At 41.9% G+C, this 27,200-nt stretch overlaps 1 protein-coding gene across 1 annotated transcript; it reads right to left on the reverse strand.

Moving 5' to 3' along the window:
- Positions 1-68: 68 nt before the first annotated feature.
- On the reverse strand, positions 69-27,025 carry fgf22 (fibroblast growth factor 22). Its single transcript, XM_046392755.1, has 3 exons — positions 25,981-27,025; positions 3,667-3,770; positions 69-2,157 (listed from the first exon to the last, which is right to left on the reverse strand). The coding sequence occupies exons 1-3, from the start codon at positions 26,351-26,353 to the stop codon at positions 1,963-1,965; spliced, it is 672 nt and encodes a 223-aa protein (XP_046248711.1). The 5' UTR covers positions 26,354-27,025; the 3' UTR covers positions 69-1,962.
- Between the last annotated feature and the right edge of the window lie 175 nt (positions 27,026-27,200).

Consider the following 27,200-nt stretch of genomic DNA (forward strand, 5'->3'; position numbering starts at 1 on the left):
AGTGCCATTTTTGTACTTGCTGATTTGAAAAAAAAAATAGCCTGCAAGGATAACTCATGAGCCATGAGTAATGATTTATCCACGTTTCTTTATTGCAATTTACCAAACTCAGCATGGACCAAGGCACTCAGATGATTTTACTTTGCTGAAATGAAACTAAAGACAGTTTGTTTTGAGACTTTGGCCTTATATACAAACTACTGTTACTGGCCTATAGCTGAAAGCTGTGCATGATAAGTGGATCACAAATGTATCAATATCCAGTAGTAATACCATACAAAATGAGCTGAATGACTTATACAATTACTTTTTTCCCTTCTTTTTTCAACAGTATGACTACAATCCAACGCAGACAATAACAATAAACAACAATTCCAAACAGTTAAAGAGTACAAAATGTTTTAAATATATTAAATGTTCTATAAGCAACAGCCTTGAGAAAATGTTAGCAAGACTTGACAGAGAGGCAGCATGTAATAACCATTTACTACTGTGTACAAAATTAATAGTTTCTGCTAGTCACATTTCTTGTACCTATGGCTGCTATAACGCATTAAATGACTGAAAACGTATATTATCATTTCATGACTGAACTAAGAACCAAGAATCGTAGACTAGATGAGACACAATGCATTTTTTGCGGGACTGATTTCTAATCTATTAGCTGTGGGTTGTTGTTGGATGGGTGAAGCAGTCTGACAGAAGCATGCACAAACATAGAAAGGTCATCAGAAAATCCAGCATGTTTTCCCAGTAGTTAGCTTAGTTTCTGTTGTGTTCATGCCGTACACATACAGACAGCGCAGTACATTTATCGCTGTGTTTGAGTCAGTGTGTTTGAGATTTTCATCTCATCGTACGGTTCAGGTGCAGATCAACATCAGTATATCCCAAGCAACAGTTAAGATTGTACATTGTACATTAATACTGAGGTCACAAGCTCAATCCCCCTCAATTTTTCTTTAAGTATTTTGATTTCTCATTTTGACTAATTAACTCTGCATGAATGAAATTCGGCTGGGAAAATATTATTTCAAATTTATTATTATTATTATTGTTATTATTATTATTATCATCATTGGCTTAAAAGCAGTCAGCAGATTTAGCCTTACAAAAACAACAAATGTAAAATTAATGTTACTCCATTCATGTTAATTCCTATTAAATTTCACATATAAAATGTCCATGAGCCACATTGTTCCTTCAGAGATACCATGTGCCGGTATGTGAATTTAACATATGTGCACATGTAATATTAATCTATTATATTTGAAATGTTGCTCCACACAATGTAAATGTGTTTAATATGATTTAATAAATTTACATTTGCTTTTTTTTGTTTTGTAATATCAACTGTCCAAATACACGAATCAGCCTATGAACCAGCCCCAGTATGGAAGTTAATGAATATGACCCCTAGAAGTCCACAAAAAAACTAAGGGCTTGACCTCAGTGTCCTCAGTGATAGCTATGGCCCTGATTTGTAACCATTTCAAATTTGCTTGCATCTCCTATAATGATCAGTTGTCACAGATTAGATAGACGTACCAAATGCTTCTGTTCTTATTTAGCTCAGCATCTAAAATAGGCAAAATAACAAACCAGTGAGCCACACTTTATTGTGTCCAAGGCTTGCTGTCCCTTTTCAGTCCTCTTGAAGTCTCTTAAAGTCATCCAGACACTGTTTAACATGCAGTTCAGACACACAGTCAGATGTCTGAAGATAGTTTAATTCTACTGTATAGGACTGTATTACTGAACAACATTAGAAAATGGAGAAAATAACTTAAAAGTACATATTATACTAACTCTACAAATGTTACAAACCTCAACAAATGTACATTTATGTGACAGGAGGCTGGAATAATAAAAATAAAGGTAGTCATCACAACTAGATCATCATCAGTGTGAGGAGGCAGGTGAGCCAGCCAGTTTTGCCGGTCACAGTTCAGACTTGGACAACTACGATGGAAGCATGGGCAGGAAGTGTGTAGACGGATGCCTTCTTCGAGCCTTGTGACCTCGCCGAGGCTTCCCCCGCCCATTCAGCGAAACAAACATCTGCCTGCCGCCGTGCTTCCAGCGGAGGGAGGCATACGTGTTGTAGCCATTTTCCTCAATGCGCTCCTTGAACTTGCAGCTTGGGTTATACTTCACCTGTGATCAGAGGGAGGAAGACAGAGAGGTTAAAGAGGTTTTGACAGATGAGTGTATCACTAACAGCTGACTGCTTTTCCTGCTATGCTATACTAAGCCAGCTTCCAAGTGCACAAAGGTTAAAGTCTGTTGCTCGGGGGGAAAGATTTTCCTTTCTTAATTCTCCTGTTGAAGTTTTTACTCAGTGCTAAGTGTTTGGTTCACTCAAATGACAAAAAAATATTTGTTTTCACTTGTCCCTCACCCTGGTGGTGTCTAGCCTTGCAGATAGTTTTGGGATTCTGAGAGATCCTGTTCTGAAACTTCGTTTTCCATCTACCCAGTACAGTTTATCAGAGTGGTAAACGGTAAAAGAATTTCATTTGTGTTGCTAATTAAAGAATTGAACAATTTCAATTACAAACAATATCTCATTTTAGCTTAGTTTATGCTGGGGCCAATCTCCGGTCAAAGCTGATCACCCACTGAAATTGATCACCATGGTATGTGAGTGGGACATTAAAACTGGAAAGAAATGTTGTTGCTGAGGTTTTGAATGGTTTTGAATTATTTAATTGTTTCAGTTATGCATGCAAAGTTCAAACCCAACAATGAAAAGAACAGACCCCTCATTGTACTCCAAATAATCAAAATGAACAAAGCTGTGAATAAAAACTATCATTGTTGAAGTTCTATATTATATTTGTCTTCGGGTATATGAATCTATGAGGGAAATCCAACAGCCAGCAAAGCCACTCTTCCATGGGTGGTTACCACTTCTTATCTGTTAGTCAAAGAGTCTTGAAAGATATCGTAGTGACAAGAGGTTCTGCGGCATTCCCTTTACCAGATCATTATCGTGTGGCCATAATGAGTCTCTGATACCATCAGGATAGTATGAGCCTGGCGTGATGTGCCTGCCTTTTTGTTACTATGGGAGGGTTCAGATTTTGCAAAGGCCTGGGTCTTCAGCTCTGTTTATGTCGTGTTTACTGTGTTAGCTTGTTGAAGGCACTAGTCTTATCACTGCTGCTGACTGATCGTTCCTCCCTGATTTCTCCTTTTCCAAGATGTAGATACATGAGCTAGACACCACACACCTTAGGGTCTAATGTGTGGCTGATTTTAACAAAGGCAGGTGATTTTCAAAGCTTGTGGTGTAAAACAACAATTTGCAGATGGCATGCAAAGACTTTTGAAGGAGCACAGCTGGCTCTTTGTCATTGCTGGTTGGGTTTCTTTCCTCTGCTATCTATTTTGACAGTGGAACAAGCCAACTCAAGCTGCAGACATCCTCAGCTGTGGCCCAGGTGTACAGCCATGATTGATTGTAACACTCTGACCTTTTCTGGACTTTCCAGCAAAAGATTCCTGACACATCCTTTCACTTCACCAAAATCAAACATGTTTGGGTAGACTCTCATTTGGGACCCCTATACATATATACCTCCCCTATACTCTCACCACCCTCCCCTTCCCAGCCCTCCCATCTTGACCTCCAGGAACAATGTTGCCAGGTTGTATACGCACCGATCCAAAGAGCGTGCCTTTCTTGGACATGGCTAAGTACAGCCCGGTGCTGACAGATTTGATGGCAACAACTCCCACACTGACAGATCGGATTTCCATCAGGCCTGGAAAATAAAAGAGGGAACAAGAGTCTGGGTTAGAAACATCTAGCTTTGGGAGTTTCCCCCATCAAAAGCCACTCTATCATTAGCAATTAGGATACCAGACAGCCATATGCTCTGGAAAGAGAGAGAGCAAGACAACACACTCACATACACACACACACACACACACACACACACACAGGACATGCATAATGGCTTGAGAACTCCCTTTGTGACATGAACAGTTGAACTCAGAGAATTAAGAACAGCAAGTAAAAGTTGATCATATCAGAAAAGGCAGCAAATTATTTTCTCACAGAAGCTTAACTATACAACGATATCTTTACACCCATGACCAAATGCTGAACTACATAAGAACTAAACACATACACAGTGCCTGAGTCTGTCCAAAGTCATTCTGCCTCACTGCTCACAACCATTCAAGCCTCAGGACTCCAGATGTGACAGTTCATCCTTATAATGTCCTGTGTTGTTTACTGAGAGACATAAAACCTGTCTGCTGGCCACTTAAGCAGCCTCTCCAGCTCACTTCACCCCATGAAAAAGCCAGCAAGATTGTGGGCTCTGAGCACTGATTGCAAACATGTCGCATGTGGCTCACTCTTGATCTGGTTTTTGTCTGCATACAGAAATAAAGGCACACACCCATTGTCGTGGCTACGACAGGGAGATGTTTTGGAGATGAGGGCTCACCGCAGGGTTCTGAATAGCAGCTAATTGCTTGAGATGAAGCTCTGTTTTGGATGACATTTTTTTTCTGGCCCTATTTGCCCACTTACACCTTCAAAAACACTCTGATGTGGTCTGTTATCTGATTAGAGCGTGAAATCTTCTTTTTACACCCTTGAAAACCAACTCTGTGCAGAGGAAACATGTAGTATTGTTGCCCAAAGGCCAGGCACTGCTGGATATTTTTGTTTGTTGGTTTTGGACAGATGCTGTAATCCTAGCACCAGATCAAGGTGATGAAGGACAGGGTGACCCAAAGCTTGTAGGAAATGAAGTAGTCATAAAAGCAGCAGTGGGCCACTGGCCACCCAACTGACCAACCCCCGGCTGCTCTGGTACAACTGCATGTTTTGTACAGAGCAATGAGCAGTCTCACTGTTTAAATCCCTCCAGCAATGAAAAATAAACGCTCACATAGGGGGGTTCGCAGGTGCTACTCCCCCTGTACTGCAGGGTTTTTTCTGCTTATTTATTTGTGCAAATCTAGATTTTGTTTGGAAAGAGCGCTAAAGCTGAACTTGGGGCAAATGCTCGACTTAATATGTTTTTGGATTTAATAATGAGTTACATATTTGTTTTAGGATACATTCACATTTTTTCAAGCCTGTCTTAATACACAACAAGTTGTCCAAATTAAATGACAACACACGGCATTCGTGCAGACCCTATACTGTGACACACAGCAGCGTTCTATGATCCGATCCCCCTCTCAACAGGATGACATTGTTTATCAGCGCCTTCCAAAACCATTAATCACTGCTGAAAGCTTAAACAGCTTTATTAGGTTAGGTTTAGGCATAGAAATGATGTGGTTAGGTTTAGTAAGGGAAAGACTGTTGGTTTAAAATTTGAGATTTGGGTATTAGTTATGGTTGCAGAAATATAGTGATTTAAAATAACTACTTTGCTGAGGTTATAGGAGTTCCTTGTCATTGTTACAATCATGAACATTTGGTCAAGGATCGGGAACAACTGTGATTACACTTTTCAAAAAAAAGAAATTAAAACTTTGCTGATGGTTAGTTGAAAACAGGAAACCCACATTGATTTCCTGTTGGTTTGTTGATCCAAGATCATGACGTTTTGGCTGCTGCCATAACTTGTGCAGCCACCAGAGGGCTTTGTCACTCGAATCTAAATACATGTCAATTTGGGACATCTGAAATGAGAGATGATGTTGTTCTTCTTGGAAGGCCTTATATTAATATCAGCTCAACCTTAGAATGTAATTTAATATTATTATACCAATTATACTAAGATTTTATATATGAATGAAGATGTGCATTTTGTCACTGACATTATAAGCACTTTAAGAAAGGATGTTTTTACATCTTGTATGGACAGGAGCAATAATTGCACTGACCAAGAACTGTTTCATTCTACATGTTTCAATTTACAGATGACTCCAACTTAATACATAAATTTAAAACCTGACAGGGCACAAAGATGTAACTTCCTTAACTCAGCACGGCTGTTAATATCATCAGCAGTGTTGCCGGTTTCAAAGAGCACATCTGAAGAACTCCAAAACTTAAAAACACACATCCGCTGCCCCCATCACTCTAAACACACAACTACCTCAAGCTTTTTTTTTTTTCAGCTCTGAAAAGTCAGTCGTGCTTACCATGTGAGGTCATCTACTTAATGCACAGACACAAAGAAGTACAAAGAGTTAAAAGGGGGAAAGAAAAGACGAGGAAGGTAAACAAACACAAACTCCTGTTGAGTGTCTTTCTTCTCTGACAAGGGCGTGTAAATGAAGCCCTCTCTCCGCTCCGCCACAGCTGCAGGGAAGGAGGGAACGCCTCAGTCGAGTCCATCCAGGTATCTACCCAGCTGCGCCCCCATCACTCTTGGATTGCCTCTGATCCTCCAAGGAAACATTAACACTTTGATGGCAGCCTCCTCTTTATGAGCTGTGTTTACAAATACCGGGTGTGCTATGGTGGCACCTGGAGCGTGCAAGGGACTCGTAAGCAATTAGCTGAGGCCCGGCTGGTGATTGGAGCCCTGCAAGGATTTATGGGGGATTAGTCCAGGCCAATGAAAACCGCTGGTGCCTGAAAGTGGTGCCAGCAGCAATAGCCATTATTTGCTGGTTTAAGTTCCAGGCACAGTAGGTGTGTTGGAAGGATGTTTGTCACATTTGCGATACTGCAAGGAGCTGGGTGTGAATAGTAAAATCCGAAGTTTAAAAAGGTTTCAAAAACCTTTAGAAGCAGAGAACAGACTTAACATTAATAATATATATAGTGACAGGTTTTCAGGCTTGTGTTAACAGTCATTTTGTGAAGCACGTCAACAACACTCACATCAACATGACACCAAATATATATATTTTTTTCCTCCTCGTTTCATTCATACATGCTGGTATAACAGCCAGCAGACACAAAAGATCTGAGGACATGAAACAAGGATTTCACATTGTCTAGAGGAATCACTCAGGCTCTGGACGCTTGACCACACATGTATAAAGACCGGTTAGATCCATATAACTCACAGTCTCCCCTTTGAAAAGTCACTCCATTGTGTTCAAAGCCTGAGAAATCAGAGTGAGGTATTTCAAGCTATTAGAGGGCTTTCCTCACTGCTGAAATCCAAAGGTCACATTACTGGAAGGAGGGTTGTGGTTTGAAAAGTTGAAACTGTTAAGTTTATTATACAAGTCTTTTTTAAAGAATGGAGATTTCATTGATGACTGAAAAATTCCAAAATAATTAGCTGTTTCAAATGTGGATAAACATGGCTTTTTAGCTGTTTGCAAGCCAACTTAAATGTATGTTGGATGGATAGGCTGTGCCACTGAATGCATCTAACATCTTGAACCGCACTGTGGGGGAAATCCTCCCTTAAATAAATCTTGTTCTCTAACACATGGTCTGGTGTAAAAACAGATATTTTATCTATGTAATTGCCAAAAATATCTTGTTTGTTTTCATGCAATCACCCTTATTTTAGTGTAATAGTTGTATTGTACTGTTGTACTGTATTTGAATTGTTTTGTGAATAAACTGCAAATCATTTTCACTTGAGAAATGTTTAAGATCATTTGAACACTTTCACAATTAGACAGAAAAGAGAGAAATAATGGAGACAAATGAGCTCTTCGGTCCCAAGTTGCTTTGGAAAATGAAGGTCACTCCTGCTCCGTTTTCTGCTGAGCAAGTATCAACTGATGGCCCTATTGAGCTCATGAAAAAGGTACTTTTGGCTTCCCACTTGCAATTGGCAAGATCTCTTAACCTTTGACATGTTTTGGCTGGGACTGTCAATAAGCTCAAGCTGCCATTACAAGCAAATCCTGCACTATACATGTCTAGTCAACTGTGGACTTGCCATTTATTTCTCCTCTATGGGATTTTTTGAAAGCATAGAAAAAGTCTTTAACCCAGTCTTTTTTTTTTTTTTACTCTTTCTTTTCTTTCCGTTCCCCATTTTTTGGACGTTAGCCCATCGTCAGATCATTGAAGCCTTTTCTGACTTTGAAAAAAAAAAAGGCAGAAAGGAAAGAGAGAGACACTCTCACGGGGTTCCCTTTTGTCACACTCATGGTATGGGGGAGGAGGAGGGAGCAAGTACAGGGTGAAGGTGCTGGTTATAAGATGGGGGTTTTGGTGGTGGGGGGAGGCACTTCCAATGGTTGCTGTCCCCTGCCTCCCTCCCTCCAATAAGTCTTTGTTACTCACCTGAGAGGTGAAGAGCTAGACAAGATCTTATTAATGACCAAGCGTTTTGAATGGGCTCTACAAAGTGTGGCAAAATGGTTCCTTTCAACACAAATTTAAAGCAAAAAAAAGTGAAAGACTGAGCAAAGAGAGAGTGAGAAAAAGAGATTTTCCTGCTCCTTTCCTCCTGTCTTCTTTTTGCTCCTTTTCCCAGGTCTTTAATTTCTTAGGTTGCCCCCTTGAGCAGCCCTCCATGGCTCAGTGCTCGACCAGAGCAGAGCCTGGGAATCTTGGAGTTCCCGCTGGGCTCCTGCTCTTGATTGACATACCTTTTCAATTATTTCACAGTTTGCTTGCTTTTTAAACGAAGTGGGCCCTGTTGTTTTTTTCCTTCTGCCCTCCTTTTCAAAACACAAGCTTTTCATGTCGGGTCTGGGCTGCCGGGCCTAATGGCTGTGACCAGCACCTTTGATCTGCCATGACCCCCTCGAAGGGTCTGGTATTGGACGAAGCAGCCGCCTGTGTGTATCAGCACAGACAAAGGCTGCATCACTCACTATTGCTTTAAACACCTTGAGAGATTACCATGAGAACAGGCGCTCTGGTGGAGGCCATCACAGGTGGTGTGATATGGAAACTTGGACATTAACCCTTGAATGTACAGTGAAATGCCGACCAATGATTAGCAAGGACTTATGGAGGAGGATTTTGTCTGCTTAATTCCAGGGGGAAATGTGCAACCTGCACACAATTTCTATTTTAACAAAAAAAAGTAAAATTCTAATATATGCACAATTTGAATAACCACTGAGCCATAAATGCAAATAAATAAAAATAAAAAAAACAATTTCACCTAATGCTCTGCAGACAGATCAAATAAATGCTCGTTTACTGTTTGTACACTGATATACAGTGGGCACAAGCTAACCTGTCATTTCCTTTTAAATACACATCAGTTAGACAAACCCACATATTCTCATCCCAGGCCATCAGATAAGCTTAAATGTCTGTGGACCCAACTTCCACCCCTTTTTGGGAATTTGTCTCTTTGTAAACTATGTTGCATTATATAATTGATCAGATCACCTGACACTGACATGGATGAGTTTGCACTGGAGGAACCTTAAAGCTCTGGGTACCTTCTGTGTCAGGACGAGGGAGGTGCCATAATGGTGGTATCAGACACCCTGGGGATGAGACAGGGCTGAATAAACCATTCAATATGTCAGATTGAGAGTTGCTTGGACTTATGCAGAATTTCAAAAAGAAAAACCTACATCACAAATGTCCCCCTATGCTTCTTTCCTTGTTCGACTGAAGGTCTCAGCATGCTTCAGTTTAAGTGACTGTTGGATCAACTAACTCCTTTCTGATCATACCATTAGGGGGGCTGAATCAGATCATTTTTAAAACTTTTTAAATGGACAAACCAATAATAACATCAAACTTAGGCAGCGACTTAAGTGTACATAATGTTGAATCACAAACTGTGGTGTGTCAGCACAAGGATCACTGCTTCGCTGGTTTCCAACAGATGAAGGAATGTCTCATCAGGAGGCTCATATACTGGGAGCCTGACAGTTATCAATGCTCAGTGAACATTGATAGCGGGTCAGTGATGATCTCATTGCAATGAGTGGCTCATTTGAAAGCTGATCTCCAATTCGCTTTGGGATATGACAGTGCTGCAGAGACAGGAAGATAGTTTACAGGGAACACAGAGTGCTGGACTGTATTAGTTTGTAGTTTGAATAGCATTGTGTAGTCCACTCCTTTAGAAATAGGATTCAAAATCATTTTAAGCTGTTACTGCCCTTTTTGGTGTTTAGGAAGGTTCACCAGTGTGACTGGGACTGAGTGTAGCATCACTTGAAAGCAAAAAGTAAAGCATTTTTTGTGAATCCTTTACATATTCAGGTACATATCTTTCTCATCATATTCTGCTTGAGAACATCATAACCTGCCTGGTCAGGGCGAAGTAGGGAGGCACAGGCAGAAACTGCACTGATCAGTCCCATACAGACTGTTGAAACCACAGAGTCGAATGATAACACACAAATGCATAACATATATGCATAATAAAAACCAAACTGAATGAAAGGCAAGATTAAGCATGGTCTCTCCATATACCATGACATCAGAGTATTTCTCCAGGTAGATTATCCTGTATCAACCAAACTTTTAACCCTGGGGACATATCCACCAAAGTGCACATAGTACTTGATTACCACATGATGTGCACCAGGTTGCCTTTCTTCTCCCACAGCCAATAACAACAGTCAGTAGATGACATTTACCTGAGTTGGGCCCTTGAAAAGATGATGTCAGTGTAACAGACGTATCCAACTTGGTGATCAGCTGTGTGATTTTTAAGTGTACTTATATTTCAGAGCATCAGCATGTTGAACGTGATATTTTGGTAAATTTCAGCTGCAACATATATTGATTTAAAGTTTACTGTATAAACCTTTTTCATTTTCTTGCTGACAACACAACTGAGATTTGAACAATGGAGACCAAGTCTTTAAGCACTCAGTTACATCAGTACTCAGAATAAGCAAGATCAGTTGCTTACTGGCACGTTTGATGCTCTCATTATCAGTGACAACACAGCTAATGGGTAAGCTTTAGTTCAGCGCAACAAATTACAGCACATATGCTGCTAAAACCGTGTGAGAAATCTGTAATTTTTCCACACTGAAGAACATTAATCAACACCGTGTCAGACACTTCAGAAAGTCATGCTCCACAGGCAGAAACTTCTGAGCATGGAGCACTTTTGGCCACACCCCAGTGGGTGATGTCAGAGCAGGTGTTATACATATGCTTTTAAAAGCAGAAGTACCTGCTTTGACATGGCTGATTGGAGTGCCACAATGATTTTCTGCACTGTGTCTCAAGTAACATTATAAATTAGGTTTGATTGTGTTAAGTTGTTTTTAGTCACGCCAGGGACATTACTAAAGTCATTTTTAGTCATGCAGTTGCGCGTTTTTATGTGCTGGCAGGCTTATGTTCTCATTTAAAAGTTGCCTTTTCACAAGGGAACCTAGAAAAATGCTTTCCTTATAAAATGCAAAGTTTGCAAACAAAATCACTGCAGAAGTTACCTAAATGACATTTGCTTTTTTTGTTCAGCTTTTAGGAGGTTCCCGGCGCATTTTAAATATTTTGGTTGAGGTCGGAGGAAGCTTATGCTCTTCATTCTGAGGTTTACTCTTTAAAGAGTTAGACTTAATTATTTTTGGTTAAAGCTGCGGGTTTGTTCAGGATTTCCCTTTCATTAATGTAAAAACACCCCGGCTGAGTCACTGTCCATAATGATTCACACACATGGTGATGAAATGATGACGTTTATTTGGGTTTAAATAAGTGTGATCACGCTCAAAATACATATGATGCAATGCCCTTGCTGGTTTAATGGACCAACCAGCTCAGGGCAGCAATATAAAATTTACAGTGTCTTTAACAGGAGCTGTGACTGCCACTCTGAGAGCCTTACTGTTCCAGCACAGTGGAGTTTTTTCTTTGGTGAGTGGCCCTGTGTTGCCGAGCAGCTGTCGGTCTACAGGCATCACCTCCCTCACATCCTACAAACTGTATCTGTCTATCTCTCTTTCCTTCTGTCTTCCATCTGCCAGTCTGCTTTTGCTTTTCACTGCCTGTCTGTCCTTCTCTTATGCTCTGTTGAACCTTGTTGGTCTCTCTGTCTCTGTCTCAGTCTGTCCATGCCTTGGTCTCCCTATACCAGCCTGTCAGCAACAGGTGTCCGGACATGCATCATACCTGTTGACTCTCACAGCGCTGGAATGATTTATTCATCCCTTACTGACAGCTATGACATATGTCTGCCGGGGTGCACTTAGAACACACATGCACACAAGCCCTCGAAAACATGAAAGGCTGAGACACACCACACAAAACACACCTGAAGTTACAAATCTCAGAGTTTTGTCATTTTGTTCTCACTTTCAGAGTAACAACATTAAAAATGGGGTAAAATGGATGGAAGACAAACAAGAGAAAATGTATAAAATGTAATAAAATGGACTGAACAGCTCTCACTCTGGTCATCCGGACCATGTTAGTCAAAGCTGCACATTCAAGCCAACATGCCAAGTAACTGAGATCCTGTTCAGACTGTCTGGGAGTCTGAACAGTGTTTCTCATGCCTAATTTAGCTCTGAATTCCTGGACAGTTAGGAATCTTTCAACTCTAATTTGATCAAACAAAATTTAAAAAGCTCATAATTAAAATAACAGCAAAGGAAATAAGGAACAGGACTATCTCTTGGCCCCCTTTTTTCTTTTTTACTCACTTGAACTTTCACAGATCTAAACATGCTGCCACTCTCTAAATCAGTCTGTACACACTGTGTGCATGTGTGCTGTCACTTAAATATGACTGTGTACAGTGTCCCATATAGCATGAGGAAGTATGACACGGCAAGTCTGCTCTGCATATGTGTGTGTGCATTTCTGTGAGTACATTCCCTCACATGTGGCTCACCCCATAAAAAAAACAAGAATGATGGATAGAAAGAGCAAGAAGAAAGGAGAGAAAAGACTGGCAAAGGGCTGGTCTACCCTGCCCACATATCACTTGCTGTTCCCACATTATTGAATTTAAACCTCTGAAGGGATGAGAATAAAAGGTGACACTGATAAGATCATTTTTCGCCTGTCTTTTAATCTCATCTGTGTTGAGTGAGCAATGAACGGCCAATTGTGATATCATTATTATTATTATTATTATTTCTTTTATTATTAATATTATTACAAAGTTAGGCCTCATGCAAGAACCTCTCATACAAACGACATTGCTTTAACTGGGATTTACAAATGATTTCAGAAAATCTGTGGCTTTTTGATGCCTCCATCGAAACACCTGACAACGTGACAACACCTGCTGGATCTCATCCGTCTCCCTGACCATCTTTGTCTGCTTGGCTGAAGTCATGCACTGTTTTGTTTTCGCAAGGCATTTTTAACATCTAACTTACACCTACATCTAAGTTTTCACATCTAGCTTCAAGTCTAACCACACGCTGGTTATTTTTGCTCTCCTTGCAGCTCTGCAGTATCAGGGGATATCAATCTCTATTACCGAGTGCGCAAATGTCATCCACGAAGAACTAGTTTAGAACAAATTGCAAAGGAAATCTGGAAACAATTTGAAGTGCACTCAAAGTTGTTTGCAGGCCGGTCTTCGGCCCTCAGCCCCCCTGCCTGAAGGAGTGAGCCACTGAGGGAGGTGTAAAGCACAGACAATCTACTTCTCTACAAGCCTGGGCCTGGTTTTTTTGTGCCTGTGAACAAGCCACATGGCGGTGATCTGCTGAAAGCTGACTCCCGCACTCCCTCGGCCCCAGCCCCGGCCGCAAGGGGTGACATTCTCTCACACACAATCCAGAGGCCGGTCCTCTTTCAGGACTCGCACTCGGCCCTTTTACCCCCTCCCTTTCATACGGTGCTGCTGGGAGAAGTACTCCAGGGATTAGCCAAGCCAGGTCTTTCAAAGGCCATTAGAGCAAATTACAGGTATCCTGTTACCAGTGCGCTGGGACAGGCCAGGTGAGGGGCGCAGAGGCCAGGCGGGAGAGCAGGGGTCAGCTTGGGACAAAAAGACAAGGCCACCCTGGGCCCCACTCTATCGGAGTGTCTCCCTGGCTTCACAAACTGGTAGGCTTGCATCTATGAATGGCTCACTTGATGGGACCTCAGAGACATTGTCTCACCACCGTAACTTTAGCCTTTTTTTTCTTGGTACACCACCCAACCACCCCCACAACTCATTCTCCCCACCCTGGTTTTCTTGTCTTTCAATCGGTGTGTGCATGACTCTGGCCAGATAAATGATGACACAACACAAATATAAAACATGAGCGAAATTCAATAAAATATGGCAAGAAGCTGTGTCACATTGACTTTGATATTGAGAGGATGACCTAAATGCTGCAAACACAATCAGTATGTGCCACACAAAAAGCCCTACCTCGGGCCAAAGATTTAATTTGAATTACATTAACTCTTTCTACTTCAAACCTAAATTTAAATTGTAATGGCAACCACACAACCAATAAAGTGTGTTCTGTCAATGTACGAGTATGCTGCAGGCATCATGAGACTGATGCTATTGATAGTGTTGTGGAGATGGCCACAGGGAGTTCCACATCCTGCCATTTTCTCTAGACAACTCACACACACACAAACACACACACAGTCGCCCGCACACACATGCCTCTTGGCCACTTGTGTCGGCCACACTCACACAAATACATACACACATGCCTCACCCAATCCCAACCGGTGGATGGCAATCTAGTGGAGGAGTTGCGGAAGTGTTTCATTAGCCAATTACCGCTGTTAGATAAAGCCTGTTTTCCCACAGTCCACAAGGCCGGGGGTCAAATGTGACCAATTACCCTTCATCCCCTCACAGGACAGATTAGTCTGTCTGATTTATCCCCAGACAGACTGACCCAATACTCCAGAATCACCATCCACATCTGGATATGTGTGTATATGTGTGTGGAGAGGCAGTTGTTGTGTCAGTGGAACAGTCTCACTGTTCCAGAGTGTCGGTACAAAGAAAAGGTTAATAAATAATACGACAATGCTAAAATTTTGGAGCTTCACAGTTCAAAGTGGTAGTAGTGGAGTCTCTTCTACCACACACACACACACACACACACTATCAAACAGTAATTACCTGGATGTCCTGTCAGCATGAACTCCAAGGTAGTTATACAACTGAACACTAATTTCCTTGGACATGCTAAGCTGTGATTATATACAATGGTACATCAATCAGTTCATTGAGGACCTCCAGGATGCTGAATCAGAGGGTGAAGACTCTACGGTGATCAAACCCCATATTTACAAGCATGGTGGGGGCAAGCCAGAGTGGAGGGTTGGTGTAGTGAGGCTGAGGGATAGGGAGAGGTGAAAAAGGTTAACGAATCCCACAGTGTGCTCGTCTGAGCCTGTGTGGGACTGAGGGGCCGCAATCTCACTGACCAAGAGGCCTTTTCTTTAATCAAGGAGGGAAGACTGCCTCCAAATCATGCATCACATCCGTAACAAGTGAACAGCAAGCTATCAAAGGCTTCACAGATAGTTACAAACAGATCTGCCCACTGAAAGCTTTGTGACTCACGGCTTCTGCAGCTTCCTGCACTTTGGTACCCTGGGAGAGACGAGTGGGATGGTGGGATCCACATTAGACTGAGGTCATTCCCCTGTGCCACTAAATTGCAGTAAGTTGGTGTGTTGCATCTGTGGCTGGTTTTGGGTGGCTCTCCAGACTAGACTTAGCCACCCTGAATGGAAACATATTCAGGAGAAAACAAACGCCTTGTTTACCGTTTCCTACCTTCATCATCCCCGGGTTGTCTGTACAAACTAATTATTGAACAGCATCCACATCTGATCCGAACTAGCATTCTCTGTCAGTTTAAACCATAACGAATCTGTGCCTTTATTGACAAATATTCAGATAGAATAAGTTGTTTGCTCATGCTGTTCATTTTCTCCTGCTGTCTTCATATGATACACAAATTAATAATTTCTGACATGCAAATAGCATTCACATCAACCTCACATCACAACAGGGATTAGAAGTTTTGGTACATTACTTTGCTTAATAATACAGAGGAGTTTGAAAACCAAACACGGGCACCTCACATCTCCAACAGTCAGCTGTTAAAGGTATTTAAACCATAATTTTATGGATATTGCGATATACTGTCGATGCACATCATTAAAGGTTCACTTCACTGATGAGTGATGATGCTCATTTTACTTGTCATGAGCAGCACTACGTATTCGCTGAAAACAACCATGTAATATCTTCTGCGGAAGGAGCTTCTGAAAGTGTGAAAAACTGGGTTAAAAAAACAGGGTTAGATCAGCTCAGGCTTGAGATTTAAATTTTTTTTACAAATTGATGATGTGAGGAATGAAAGAAGTGTACATTTAGGAGGCAGGGCAGCCCCTTACTTATTTGTGTTATTGAGTGTTGTGTTTATTGTGTAAGGATCGCATATAACAACATTTACTATTTTTAAGTTTGTAGTTGCATTCAACAGCAGTCTGAAAACCAAGTTAGTTTGGAGAATACTCTCAAATAAGTCTGTGCATGCGTGGCTCAGGTGTGCAGTTAGGTTCCGGTGAGTGAGCATCTGGACACAGTATATTCTCTCTGGCCTGAGCGTGCCCCATATTTACATTATTAAAATGAGACAGGCATACAGAGAGGTGACAGAAGGCACAAGAGACAGTCAGAGCTGTCACTTGCTCCACTGGACAATGGGCCCTGACCCCAATCCTATCCACTGCAGGGGAGGAGAGGGGGGAAATGGAGACAGCAGGGGAGAGAGAAAGAAAGATTGTGATGGGTAGAAAGGGGCAGACAGACAGACGAAAATGAAACAAGAGTATGATGGTCACAGATATGTGTACATAAATATATATTATGTGTACACACACACATATATATATGATATGATGAGATATGAGTTATGAGAAAAGGTTCACACCAAAGCAATGCAAAGATGTAGAAAAAACCTGGATTTCCCCATAGCATTTGAATATTCCAATCTACTCAGCTATGGATGACTGCGGGTTGTAAGTGCTAGGACAACTTGTCTACAACTCCAACATTTTCTTCTTAGATCATTAAAAAATACACTATATAGACAAATGTATGGGGCCCCTTGACCATTACACCACCATTAAAGGTGCTTTAATGACATTGTATTCTGAATACATAGATAGCTTCAGCTCTTCGGTGTACGGTTTTTACAAGATTTTTGTTTCTGTAGGAATTTTTGCAGTACAGCAATAGTGAGGCCAGGCATTCATGTTGGACCAAAAGGCCTGGCTTGCAATCTCCAATCAAGTTCATTCCAAAGGTGTTTGATGTTCGATGAAAGTTTTAGTAGCCATTCAGCAAAAAAGGAAGCTAAACACAGGACAAAGATCTCAGTGTCCATATTGAACTAGTCTGATGTATGTTGCAGACTGTACTGTTCTGGTTCAACTATATCAGTTCAGTGCTTTGTGCCACCCTCAGTGCTCCAGGAGGAGCATGGCCTTCCAGATGGGGAAAACACCCGTGTGCACACAGGCCTGCACATGTCAGCGTGCACACAAAACACACTCACGCATGTGTCTGAATTGAGTGCGAGGTAAGGTCTGGTTCATATTAGCCATTAGGGAAAGGAAACGCACATCTTTTTCAGTTTAGGGTCCACTTCATGCTCCCGCAATGGCACAAGTATAAACACAGGCACATGCATTCTAAATGTACACACACATTCAAAGAGCCCTGACATGATACTCACATCCTGCTCATGTTCGTTTAGAAAAATGGCCTCAGAGATATAAAGCAGGTACGAGTGGATGTGCGTAATGGAGTTCAGAGAAGACGCTGTATGGTCTAAACATGATGGCATGCACAGACCTGATGGTTTTAGCCCTCCACATTTGCATTAATTATCCTACTTTCAGGAAATGCATTTGCAACATGGTTATTCACTCCAGACAGGGATGTTTTTGCTTCAGTCTTCAAAGCACCACAGCTTCAGCACAGAGATTGTTCTTGATCTAATGAAACAAAATCTCAGGATAAATCGACTGACTTTCTTTCATGACTTTTCAGCTAGTGCTAGAAGCAGCTCCAAATTTTCACTTAGTATGCAAAATATCGCAACATCTACTAGACTGATTTACATGAAATCTTAGTACAGTCATGAGTGTTCCACCGAGAATAAAATTTAATGACACTGTTGACCCCGTGACCTGTACTACAGCACCAAAAGATGAACATTACAGTCACGAAAGAGCAGCTTGCATAGCTGTAGACCTTTGCTCACAGAATGACGTAATGTCTGCATGATAAGAAATGTTGGATCACCATATTCTTTATGGTGCACGGTATCCTATTTGTTGCATACAGCAGTTAATTAGAGTAAATATGTAATTTCCAGATATGACCCTCAGTCTGATGTAGAACTTTCTCCACTGAGGTGTCATCAGTAAACAGATGCCCAGTTAGACATAGCCAGGAGCTGTAAACTAGAGTTTTATAACTTGACTGTCTGACAGCCAATATTTAGCCACACGGATTGAACACACAGGTTGTGGTTGCTCTATTTGTGTGTGTTTGAGTTTTTTGTGGCCAGTCAAAAGAGAAATTAAAGTCTACAGGAAGTCCGCAGAGCTTCTATGTGTTCCTGTGGCTTATAGCTTCACAGGAAGAAAGGGGAGGGGAGCCCCAGATTTACCTGCATGTCACATGCGAGGAATAGAGGCGCCTGATTTTACAGCCTCATAGTGCTTCCTTTATGATCTTTACCAAATCCTACTGTCTTTAGGGCAACAGGTGCATCACATTCCTGCTATTATTGCTTCCTAGTCCTGGGCTCCTTGTGATTTTAGGTTCAGTTTGAACACCTTTAAACTTCTGTAGCAATACCCAGTCAGCCGTAGCTGTATTTGGGGATGCCAAGTTGTTTCTTTTTTTCCCTCTCTACAGCAGGGGTTCTCTTTCAGCTTCTTTATTCCTGGGCCAGTGGTTAAACGCCTTCCAAGACATGATGTCTGGCTCAGTTCAAACAGGGAGGTGAGAGGCTTTATTGGAAGGGTCAAAACAAAACCATTAATCTGTCTTGGTCTATCTAAGGCTGAGGCAAGACCTGTCTCCCCCAACTCAATGGGCTGATTACGTCAGTGTGTGTGTGTGTGTGTATAGGTCCGAGATGTGAGTGACGGCTGCTCCTTGGTGAGAATTTCCTTAGGCGAATGATTTCAAACATGTGGTGTTGCATGAGTAAGACTCGTTGGCTGACTGTTCCCAACTGATCTAATTAATACTCATTTTACACCTTTCACAAAAAAGCACACAGTAATAACAGTGCTCTGTAGTCTTATTGAGGAAAAGGCCAAATTCTTCACCCCCGTTTTAAAAACTTACTGCCTGGCTTTGACCATGTCTAGTGCTGCCTTGCCATACTGCAATTTATTGTGGCTCTTTACAATGATGTATAAACCACCTAAATCATTCTGGGAGTAGCTTTTGGATGGCAATAGATAGTCTGCTCATGGGAAAAAGATAGGAAACAGAAGCAAGTACAATGGTTATAGTCAAACCTCAAACCTGCTCTATTACACTGGTTAATCATTTTCTGGTGTTCATACTATTTTTTTCTTAGAGGATTTGGAGATTGATAGACTGAACCTTGCACTTGATGTTATTCTCTGCCTTTCAGAAAATCAGTGCAAACATCTTTTATCAACGGCTTTAAGATCCAAGTAGCTTGAACTTACTGGCACTGTCGGGTCTTCTCTTTTGTGTTCCCTTCACACCCACAGGATGTTCAGAGCTGTGGGGTGCTATAACAGAATTGGCTGCTGGAGCCAAAGTCAGACTCTATAAACCTGCTGATGAACCCAGTAAATCCCAGAGAGGAGCCGTAGCCAGACTGCTACAGGTTGTTAGCTACTAATTGCTACATTTCTAGAGTCCATTCATGACATCAAACCCTGGTGGCAGAAACCAGGGATGCTAATTAGGGTGACATTGACACTCTTGTCCTGCAATGTTCCCAGGACAGTGAAAGTGTGTGTGCATGTGGATGTGTATCACTCATGTCATGGGGACAAAATTCTCTTTGCACAGCCACATAGTAGTGGGGACTTGCCTTTCTTGTGGAGGCAAAATACAAATCATTAAATTTAACTGTGAAAGACGAGGTTTAAAAGGTTTAAAGTTAGGTTAGCAAGTCTGTCTTTTGGTTATGGTAAGTTCTCTATGAAGTGAATGTAAGTCCATGCAATGTCCCAGGAAGTGTGTGTGTTTGTGAAAGGCATGTGTTAAACATGCATGCGAGTGCCAGTGATGTTTCATTTAGCTTTCAGCCTCTTTACACCAGCAACAGCTGGCCGAGGGTGGATTTTCATTTGTCTCCCACGGACTGAGGCCATGCACTGTCCTTATTGGTGGGGATAATAAATGCATGATTCGTGGGATTTTACCCTCCCGTTGGCATCCAAAATGTCCACGAATCCCCTCTCAGTTGAGACGGCCCAGTAGAAACCTTACATAATGCCTAATGAGCAACGGGAAACGCTCCAGCACTCTTCGAGCCTTTAATTTCCACCTCAATACTGAGCAGAGTACGCCCCAGCCCTTTTCCTAGCCTCATTAACATGTGTATTCTCCCAATTTAAAACACCAAAGCATTTCCTTCGGCCAGGTGCTTCCCTCTTTAGCCTCTCCAGTCCCCATGCTGTTGTTCCAGTCACTCATCCCCGTCTGAGCTCTACCAGAATTAATGGTGAGTCATGGTGAGGATGTAGGGTGGCCAGGACAGAAAAAAAGTTGCACCTTTAAAATGGCAGCGCAGAACAGACATTTTGTATGTCTTGCGCTGTTTGTGGCATCCCTAACGGAGCTTAGATTCATTCATGAGCTGATGATGGAGAATAGTGGTGTTTCTGAGTGTGACTTTATGTCAGTTCAAGAAACAGCATCTATAGGGAAACACTGAAAATGGTCGAAAACATGACAACTTGACCTGACGTACTCAAAATGCATTTTCATTTCACATCAATTTTACATCAATTTAAGAAATGTTATATAACAGACTGACCATCCACTAAATATCAGTAAAATGAGCATTTTTTACTCATTCAAAATGAATACTGCCAAGCCTGAAACCAGCAATTGTGTTAGATTTTCTCGTCATTTATTATTTGACAGCGGAGCACAATAAATCAAAGTAGCCATTGTGTTTAAATATGCACATGTGATGCAATGCAATTTTACAGAATTATTAAAATATTGAACAAACTTTAGGATTTCTCAATCATGTAAGCACTCGCTTAACAAGGAGAAAATTTTGCAGCAAATAACAGGTTGCAAGCTTGACACATGACTTGCCCAATGAATGTTTAATAAATATTAGCTTTCATTTTAAGTTTTGTTTCTGTCCATCTGATGAAGTCCAATATTCACTCTCTATTTGCTTCAATTTTGGTCTCTGTCAACTCCTGTTGGAAATATGTGGCTTATTACCTGTGTAATAAGTATAATAAGTGTTCCACTATGCTTGGTGCTGAGCAAATAGTGTACAGTGGAATTTAAAAATTTTTCCCTGAAAAAAGCCACATGCTGTGGGAGTAACGCTAACCAAAACAATAATGTTACTGGTCCTACAATAAGCTGAAACTTACTGTAAAGCAGTGGGTCTCAAAGTGGGGTTCAGGAACCCCCAGGCGTCCTTAGGGACGTTCTAAGGGGTTTCCAGCAAAAAGGGCAAACATTTATTTTCACTATAATTCGTCCATAAGAATCATAGAAAATAGAAATCCTTGATGTGAAAGGTTTGTAAACCACTGCCATAAAGCTCCACAAAGCTGAGAAAAGCAGCATAAGACAATTCTCCATAGATTCATGGTTATGAGTGGGCCCTCATAGTGTTTTCACTTCATAATTTATTACATTATTATTAGGGAACAAAAGTTATAAACAAATCAATTTTAACTATAAATTAAATAAAATATTTTCAAAATTGAAGAATTTTTTTTACACAAAAAAAATCATGCATTTAAACTCTTCTTCACTATCATTTTCATTTGGCTGCTGTACTGAGAATTTCTCCACTGCAGAACTAACAAAGGCCTATTTTATCTTGTGCCTATCTTATCTTATGTGCTGAGGGTCATAGCTTCATCACTGCCAATGCTGTCTAACTGGTCTAACTATAGGTGGATTTAGTCATCTGTCTGCTGCTCTTGTCCTATCTTTTCCCATTTTCAAATTCAAGTCAGTCTCTCCTTAGCGAGTGACAGTTTCCCCTGTCTAAAACAAGCTTGAATAATTTCCACAACATATTTCAGCAGGGTGGAAGGTTTTCTTCCCATGGGTCCCATCCAAGTCAAATACACTCATGAACTTGGAGAACTCTCACATCAAACAGCACGATGTTGCAAACCAAGGGAAATTTGGTAAATACAACACACCCTCGGCGCAAGAGTTGCACGGCTGCAGAGGCAGAATGGAGCTAGTCTGGCCGCAGTGACTTCTGCGATTATAACGGTGTGGTGAGGTGACCTTATTTCCTAAGGGTGAATGGGCTCTAACTACCTGGAGGCTGTACAAACGTTTGATGCCTTCAGCCACACACACCCAAAATTTAACAGCCCATCCTTTAAAATGGGATGAAATAATGAACAAGAAATAACATGAAAATATATGCAATCGAGCATGCCAACACAAAGAAAAATGCTTAAGAATTTGTGAAACAAAACACACAACACTGGCTTGTAAGTAATTAAAGAAATAAAATTTTAATTAGCCATAATGCAGTAATTGAATATGACTTTAGTGACTGTAGGTGGAGCATTTTCCCTCCTGTACTTTCCTCTCCATTCTATATTGCTCTACTTAGCTTTATGATTTGCTGTTGCAATTGATCATGAAACGGTTGCTGGGTGTGCCCACACAGCTGCTGTGCTGTCTAATTAGCAGGCTATGACCGATGACCCAGGACAGGATATGATGCGTACCTGCCTCTGGAGTTTTTGTAAACACTTGGGTGTGTTTTTCCCCTCGATCCGTTGCTGCTTAGCCATAGGTCAAAAGAAAAACATTTTCAAAGCCCTCCCCTTAGGCCCCTGAAAGTACTGTACTTTGCGTCTTCTTGAGGCTATTTCAACAAGCTATTTTTAGAACACTGAATTATCTGATGGTTTGTAATATAGATATTTTGATTTATATTTAGTGCATGTGTTTTGATAAGCTGTAGTCAGATAATAGGCGAGCCATTTATCTTGTCTGATTTCTATCTGTCTGGTTTGATTAACAAATGCAGTAAAGGGCCTCTTAGGTTACAACAGAACATGAAACATCAGAAATAGATACCTGAAACTTTAGAGTTTGTGTGTGTGCTTGAGTGCATGTTTGTGTATATTTCTATATGTGCGTTCACAAGACAGAACATTTTTCCCAGAACACTCTGGAGATGAATCTGCTCACACTCAGCCTGTCCTGTCCTGAAAGGCTTAATAAAATCTGCCACAGCATTTGATTTATTTAAGGCACCATTTTTAAGGTATTTTTGCATGTCATACTCATTGCGAAGTCCTCTTATACTGAAATGCAAACATACATGCACTTATTAAACATTATTATTAAATTCTCTGTCTTCCTTCAGTCTTGTCCTGCTCTCTCATCCTCTGAATCCTCCATCCCTCCAAGCCAGCCTTTCTCTCTCTCGCCTCTTCCCTCAGCTGTTCCATGCCCCTGTTCCACTGGGATTGATACAATATTTTCCAACCTCAATTAGCTGAGAGCCTGTTGACTAATTCCAACTGTTTTTGCACCTGAGAGGGAGTTGGGGCTGGAAAAACTGAGTGGGGTGGAGGTGAGGACCGGGTAATGGGTGTAGCAGGCAGAGCTGTTGGGGCAATATAGCTGTGTCGACAAGAGTGTAAGGGCAACACAGAGGACAGAGGAGGGGTCGGCAGACTGCCGGGCAGGTTCTGTGAAAGCCGCATGCAGACCCTGAGCTGAGCTACTGTAGAAAATAATGGAATAATGGTGGAAATCGTAACAAAGGCCAAAACACTTCTGTGTCTCCAACATTGTGGGTATTTCTGCGTGGGTATGTTTGTGTTTCTGCAAGCTTTCAAACACATCTTCATAATTTCATGATGCTGATTTCTTAGAATGCGTTTGTGACATTTTATATCAGATATAAAGACATATTTCAAAGTGCTGATAAAATTATAAAAAGAAATGTGCCGTCTTTTCTGTATGAGACATAGAGGCTGATGTTGCACTGCCGTATCTTTGCCACTGCTCTTGTCATTAAATATGTACAACTTCCTGCTTGTCCTTCGACCCTAATCTATAGTGTGGACACCGTATCAGTATCAAGAAATTGTGTGGTTCAGGAGGTTTTAAGTGAGATTGAAAGCCTCCTTATGTGATGGCAGTAATGGTAGCCTCCCACAGAAACAGACTGAGACCTCAAAACAGCCCTAAACCAGATCTGCCCCATTGTGAGGCACAACCACAAACTGATCCCAAGGTCTACATGACTGCTGGTTTGGAGCTGTGCTCTGCTCAGGGTGCAGGTACACACCCTCAGTCTGTGTGAGCACAGAAAGGATCGTTTTTTCCACCAAAGGAAATGAGAGGATGATGGCTAAAGTGTATGAGGACATTACTCTTAAGGGGACTGCGCTTTTTCACAGAGAGCTACTACAACCCCCTAAGCATTAATGACATGACTATGGCAAGAAAAAGCATGAATTTCACCATCCACAGGCATAACTTTTGCTACTTTCCAAAAACCCTGAACACTAATTCAAACGCCCTCATGTTGCCAAATTGGTATTGCTACTACTCTTCCAGCATGAACTCTGAAGTGTCGGATTCAAGCAAAGTTTGGGAGTAATATTTTATTATGATAGCTGACATATATTGCCACTAGTATGAGAGAATAATGTCCCAACTTGGATAAGCCCACAGGTCCAAATTTAACAGAGTAATAATTCATCTCAACTTGAATTTCTACCAGTGTGTGTGGTTTTAAAAGATTCTGCCAGGTGACTAATCCCGACAGGTTAACAAATGTCATCCAGTCTGCTGCTTGGAGCTTATTGAAACAGTGGCAACAGACAGACTGGCCTATTAGGTGGACACAGCAGCTGCTCCTGCCCCCAGTAGCTGTGTGGAAAAACTCTGACTCACCCACTTGTGTAAAAAGGCATTAACGACCAAAAACATAAATATTACAGTCAAAGGTATAAACGTCTCTTAGGGCTATCCAGTCAGTCAGTCAGCCGGTGACTAATGGAGAAGGAGGTCAAATCATGACCAGACTCGGCTAATCTGACCTGGTCAAGCTTCTAAATGACGCCCACTGATAAAGACACTGAAGAGTTCTGGCTGATCTATGATCTACCTCTTCTCGGGTGCCGTGGAACTACAGATTAGATACAGACTAGAGACTTTCCAACAGAATAACACATCTGGCTTTTTCCTTATGTGCAAAACAAGTACAGTGATCACGTTGGGAAGCACTGTCCGGTCTGAGCAGGCGCTGCGGGGCAGGATGTGGTACAAAGGGCAGCTGCAATCATTGGATAATCTAAGGAGAGCTTTACAGCTGTGTGCATGATTGTAAGAAAAATATGATGAACAGTAAATTTGTTAGTAAAGAAAGCCTGAATACCAGTGCAGGTGGCATGAGGACAACTCACAGTTTCAGACTGAAGCTTTTTTCTCAGACTTTAAATGTCTCTGAAACTACAGTCTCATTACATAAGACTAATCGCACTGTGAACAATACACTTGAATTGGTGTCTGCATTTGTTGGAGGAATGTTTTTCTGTGTACACCTGCTACTTACAATTGATGCACTCATTACAGTTTTGACAAGATAATCCCTGGTGAAACTGAAGCTCCTTTTTCCAAGCTCACTTTGCACCGCCAACTGATGCTCAATGTCTCTCTTCAAGTCAGCTTTCTCGTGCCGACTGTCCCTTGACAAGCATAAATACACACTTGGGTATTCCCTTCTTACCTAGCAACGCTATTCTCATGCTCTAAACACAACATAAATAGTTCAGCAGTGACAGGGCCATAGCATATCCCTATGAACTGCTATAAAAATGAACAGATAAGAAAGTCCAGTCATACCAATAAAAAGTGAGATTGTCACAGGGCATCCAGAGCGCTCTGTGACACCCAACATGCATTTCATAAACAGAAACTTAGATGCACTCTGCCGGCTACTTACTGTCTGCGTAGTTTTTCCGCCGCGTGCCATCCACCTTGCCTGTTTTGTCAATGCAGAGGAAGAACTTGTTGGCAGAGTAAAGTCGCCGTAGTCGGACGTCGCCCTCTAGGTGATTGTAACTGCGAGTGTGCCGTTCCAACGTCCATGAGCAGTTGATGCCACTCGCCAGCACCTGAAGGGGTTCATGCCCTACCCCAGGAGGACAGGCCCCTGTGGCAGTGCCAGCAGTGACCAGGAGCAGGGTGAAGCATGCCAGGCAAAGGGAGGCTGCACTGGGCAGGGGGAGAGGTCGTCCAGCGGCGGCTGCAGTAGTGGTGGTGCCAAGAGCAGGTTCAGGACAGAGTTGAGCTACGGACGGCGTCCATCTGCACATGGTGGGTCAGACTCCCAAGGTGCACCTTGTGCAAGCTGTAGGCATGCTGATGATCTGGTGATGTCCCAGTGGAGGGATGACAAGAGGGTGGGAGTCCTGAAGGGAGAAGGGAGGGAAATGGCACTCGCAGCAGATCCTCTGGATGTGACAGATGACCAATCTCCACTTTGGGCTGACAGCAGGCCCTCCTACAGCAACGAGCTTGTCAGAGTTGTCATCTTTGGTCTTGTTTCTGATTCTATTTGCCCGATCCTTTCATGAAGTGTTGTAATGTTATGAATCCACCTTTAAAAGTTCCTCTTTAGTGCTGCTCCTTGTTTCTCTGTTTGTTCTCCTCCTTGGACTGAGGTCTTCTCTCCGGAACCACAGATAAAGTGCTGGGATATATGAAGATGTGTGTGTGTGTCTGTGTGTGTGTGTGTGCGTGTGTGTGTGTGTGTATGTTTGTCTGTGTTTGTATGGGTATGTGTGTTTTTATGTGAGTGTATGTGCATGTGTGTGCACCTTCTGATGCTCTACTCTTTCCAGCTGAATAGGAACAAGGTGCCTGTCTGAGCTGCTGACCCGTGGCTGAGAGGGAGCTGAATGAGTGTTGGTGACTGACTCTGTGCGTGTGTGTGAGAGTGAGTGTGTGATACTGAGATAGGGAGAGAGGGAGAAAGAGAGAGAGTGAGCAAGTGAGTGAGTAAGGGAGGGAGAGAGCTGATGTGTGTTTGCGACAGGGAGAGCAAAAGAGAGAGAGAGAGAGAGGCAGTGGTAGTGTGTCTGTGTGTGTCAGAGTGAGCAGCAGTCAGCGAGTGTGTGTCAGCTAGCACAGGGCAGTGAAGCAGTAAGTGAACGGCCTCAC

This window comes from Scatophagus argus, chromosome 6 (assembly GCF_020382885.2).
Source record: "Scatophagus argus isolate fScaArg1 chromosome 6, fScaArg1.pri, whole genome shotgun sequence".
In the NCBI taxonomy this organism is placed as follows: Eukaryota; Metazoa; Chordata; class Actinopteri; family Scatophagidae; genus Scatophagus; species Scatophagus argus.

Coding starts and splice junctions, on each gene's coding strand:
- fgf22 (XM_046392755.1), bottom strand. CDS start 26,353: ATGTGCAGATGGACGCCGTCCGTAGCTCAACTCTGTCCTGAACCTGCT. Junction 3,771..25,980: donor GCGGAAAAACTACGCAGACA/GTAAGTAGCCGG, acceptor TTTATTTTCCAG/GCCTGATGGAAATCCGATCT. Junction 2,158..3,666: donor AAGGCACGCTCTTTGGATCG/GTGCGTATACAA, acceptor CTCTGATCACAG/GTGAAGTATAACCCAAGCTG.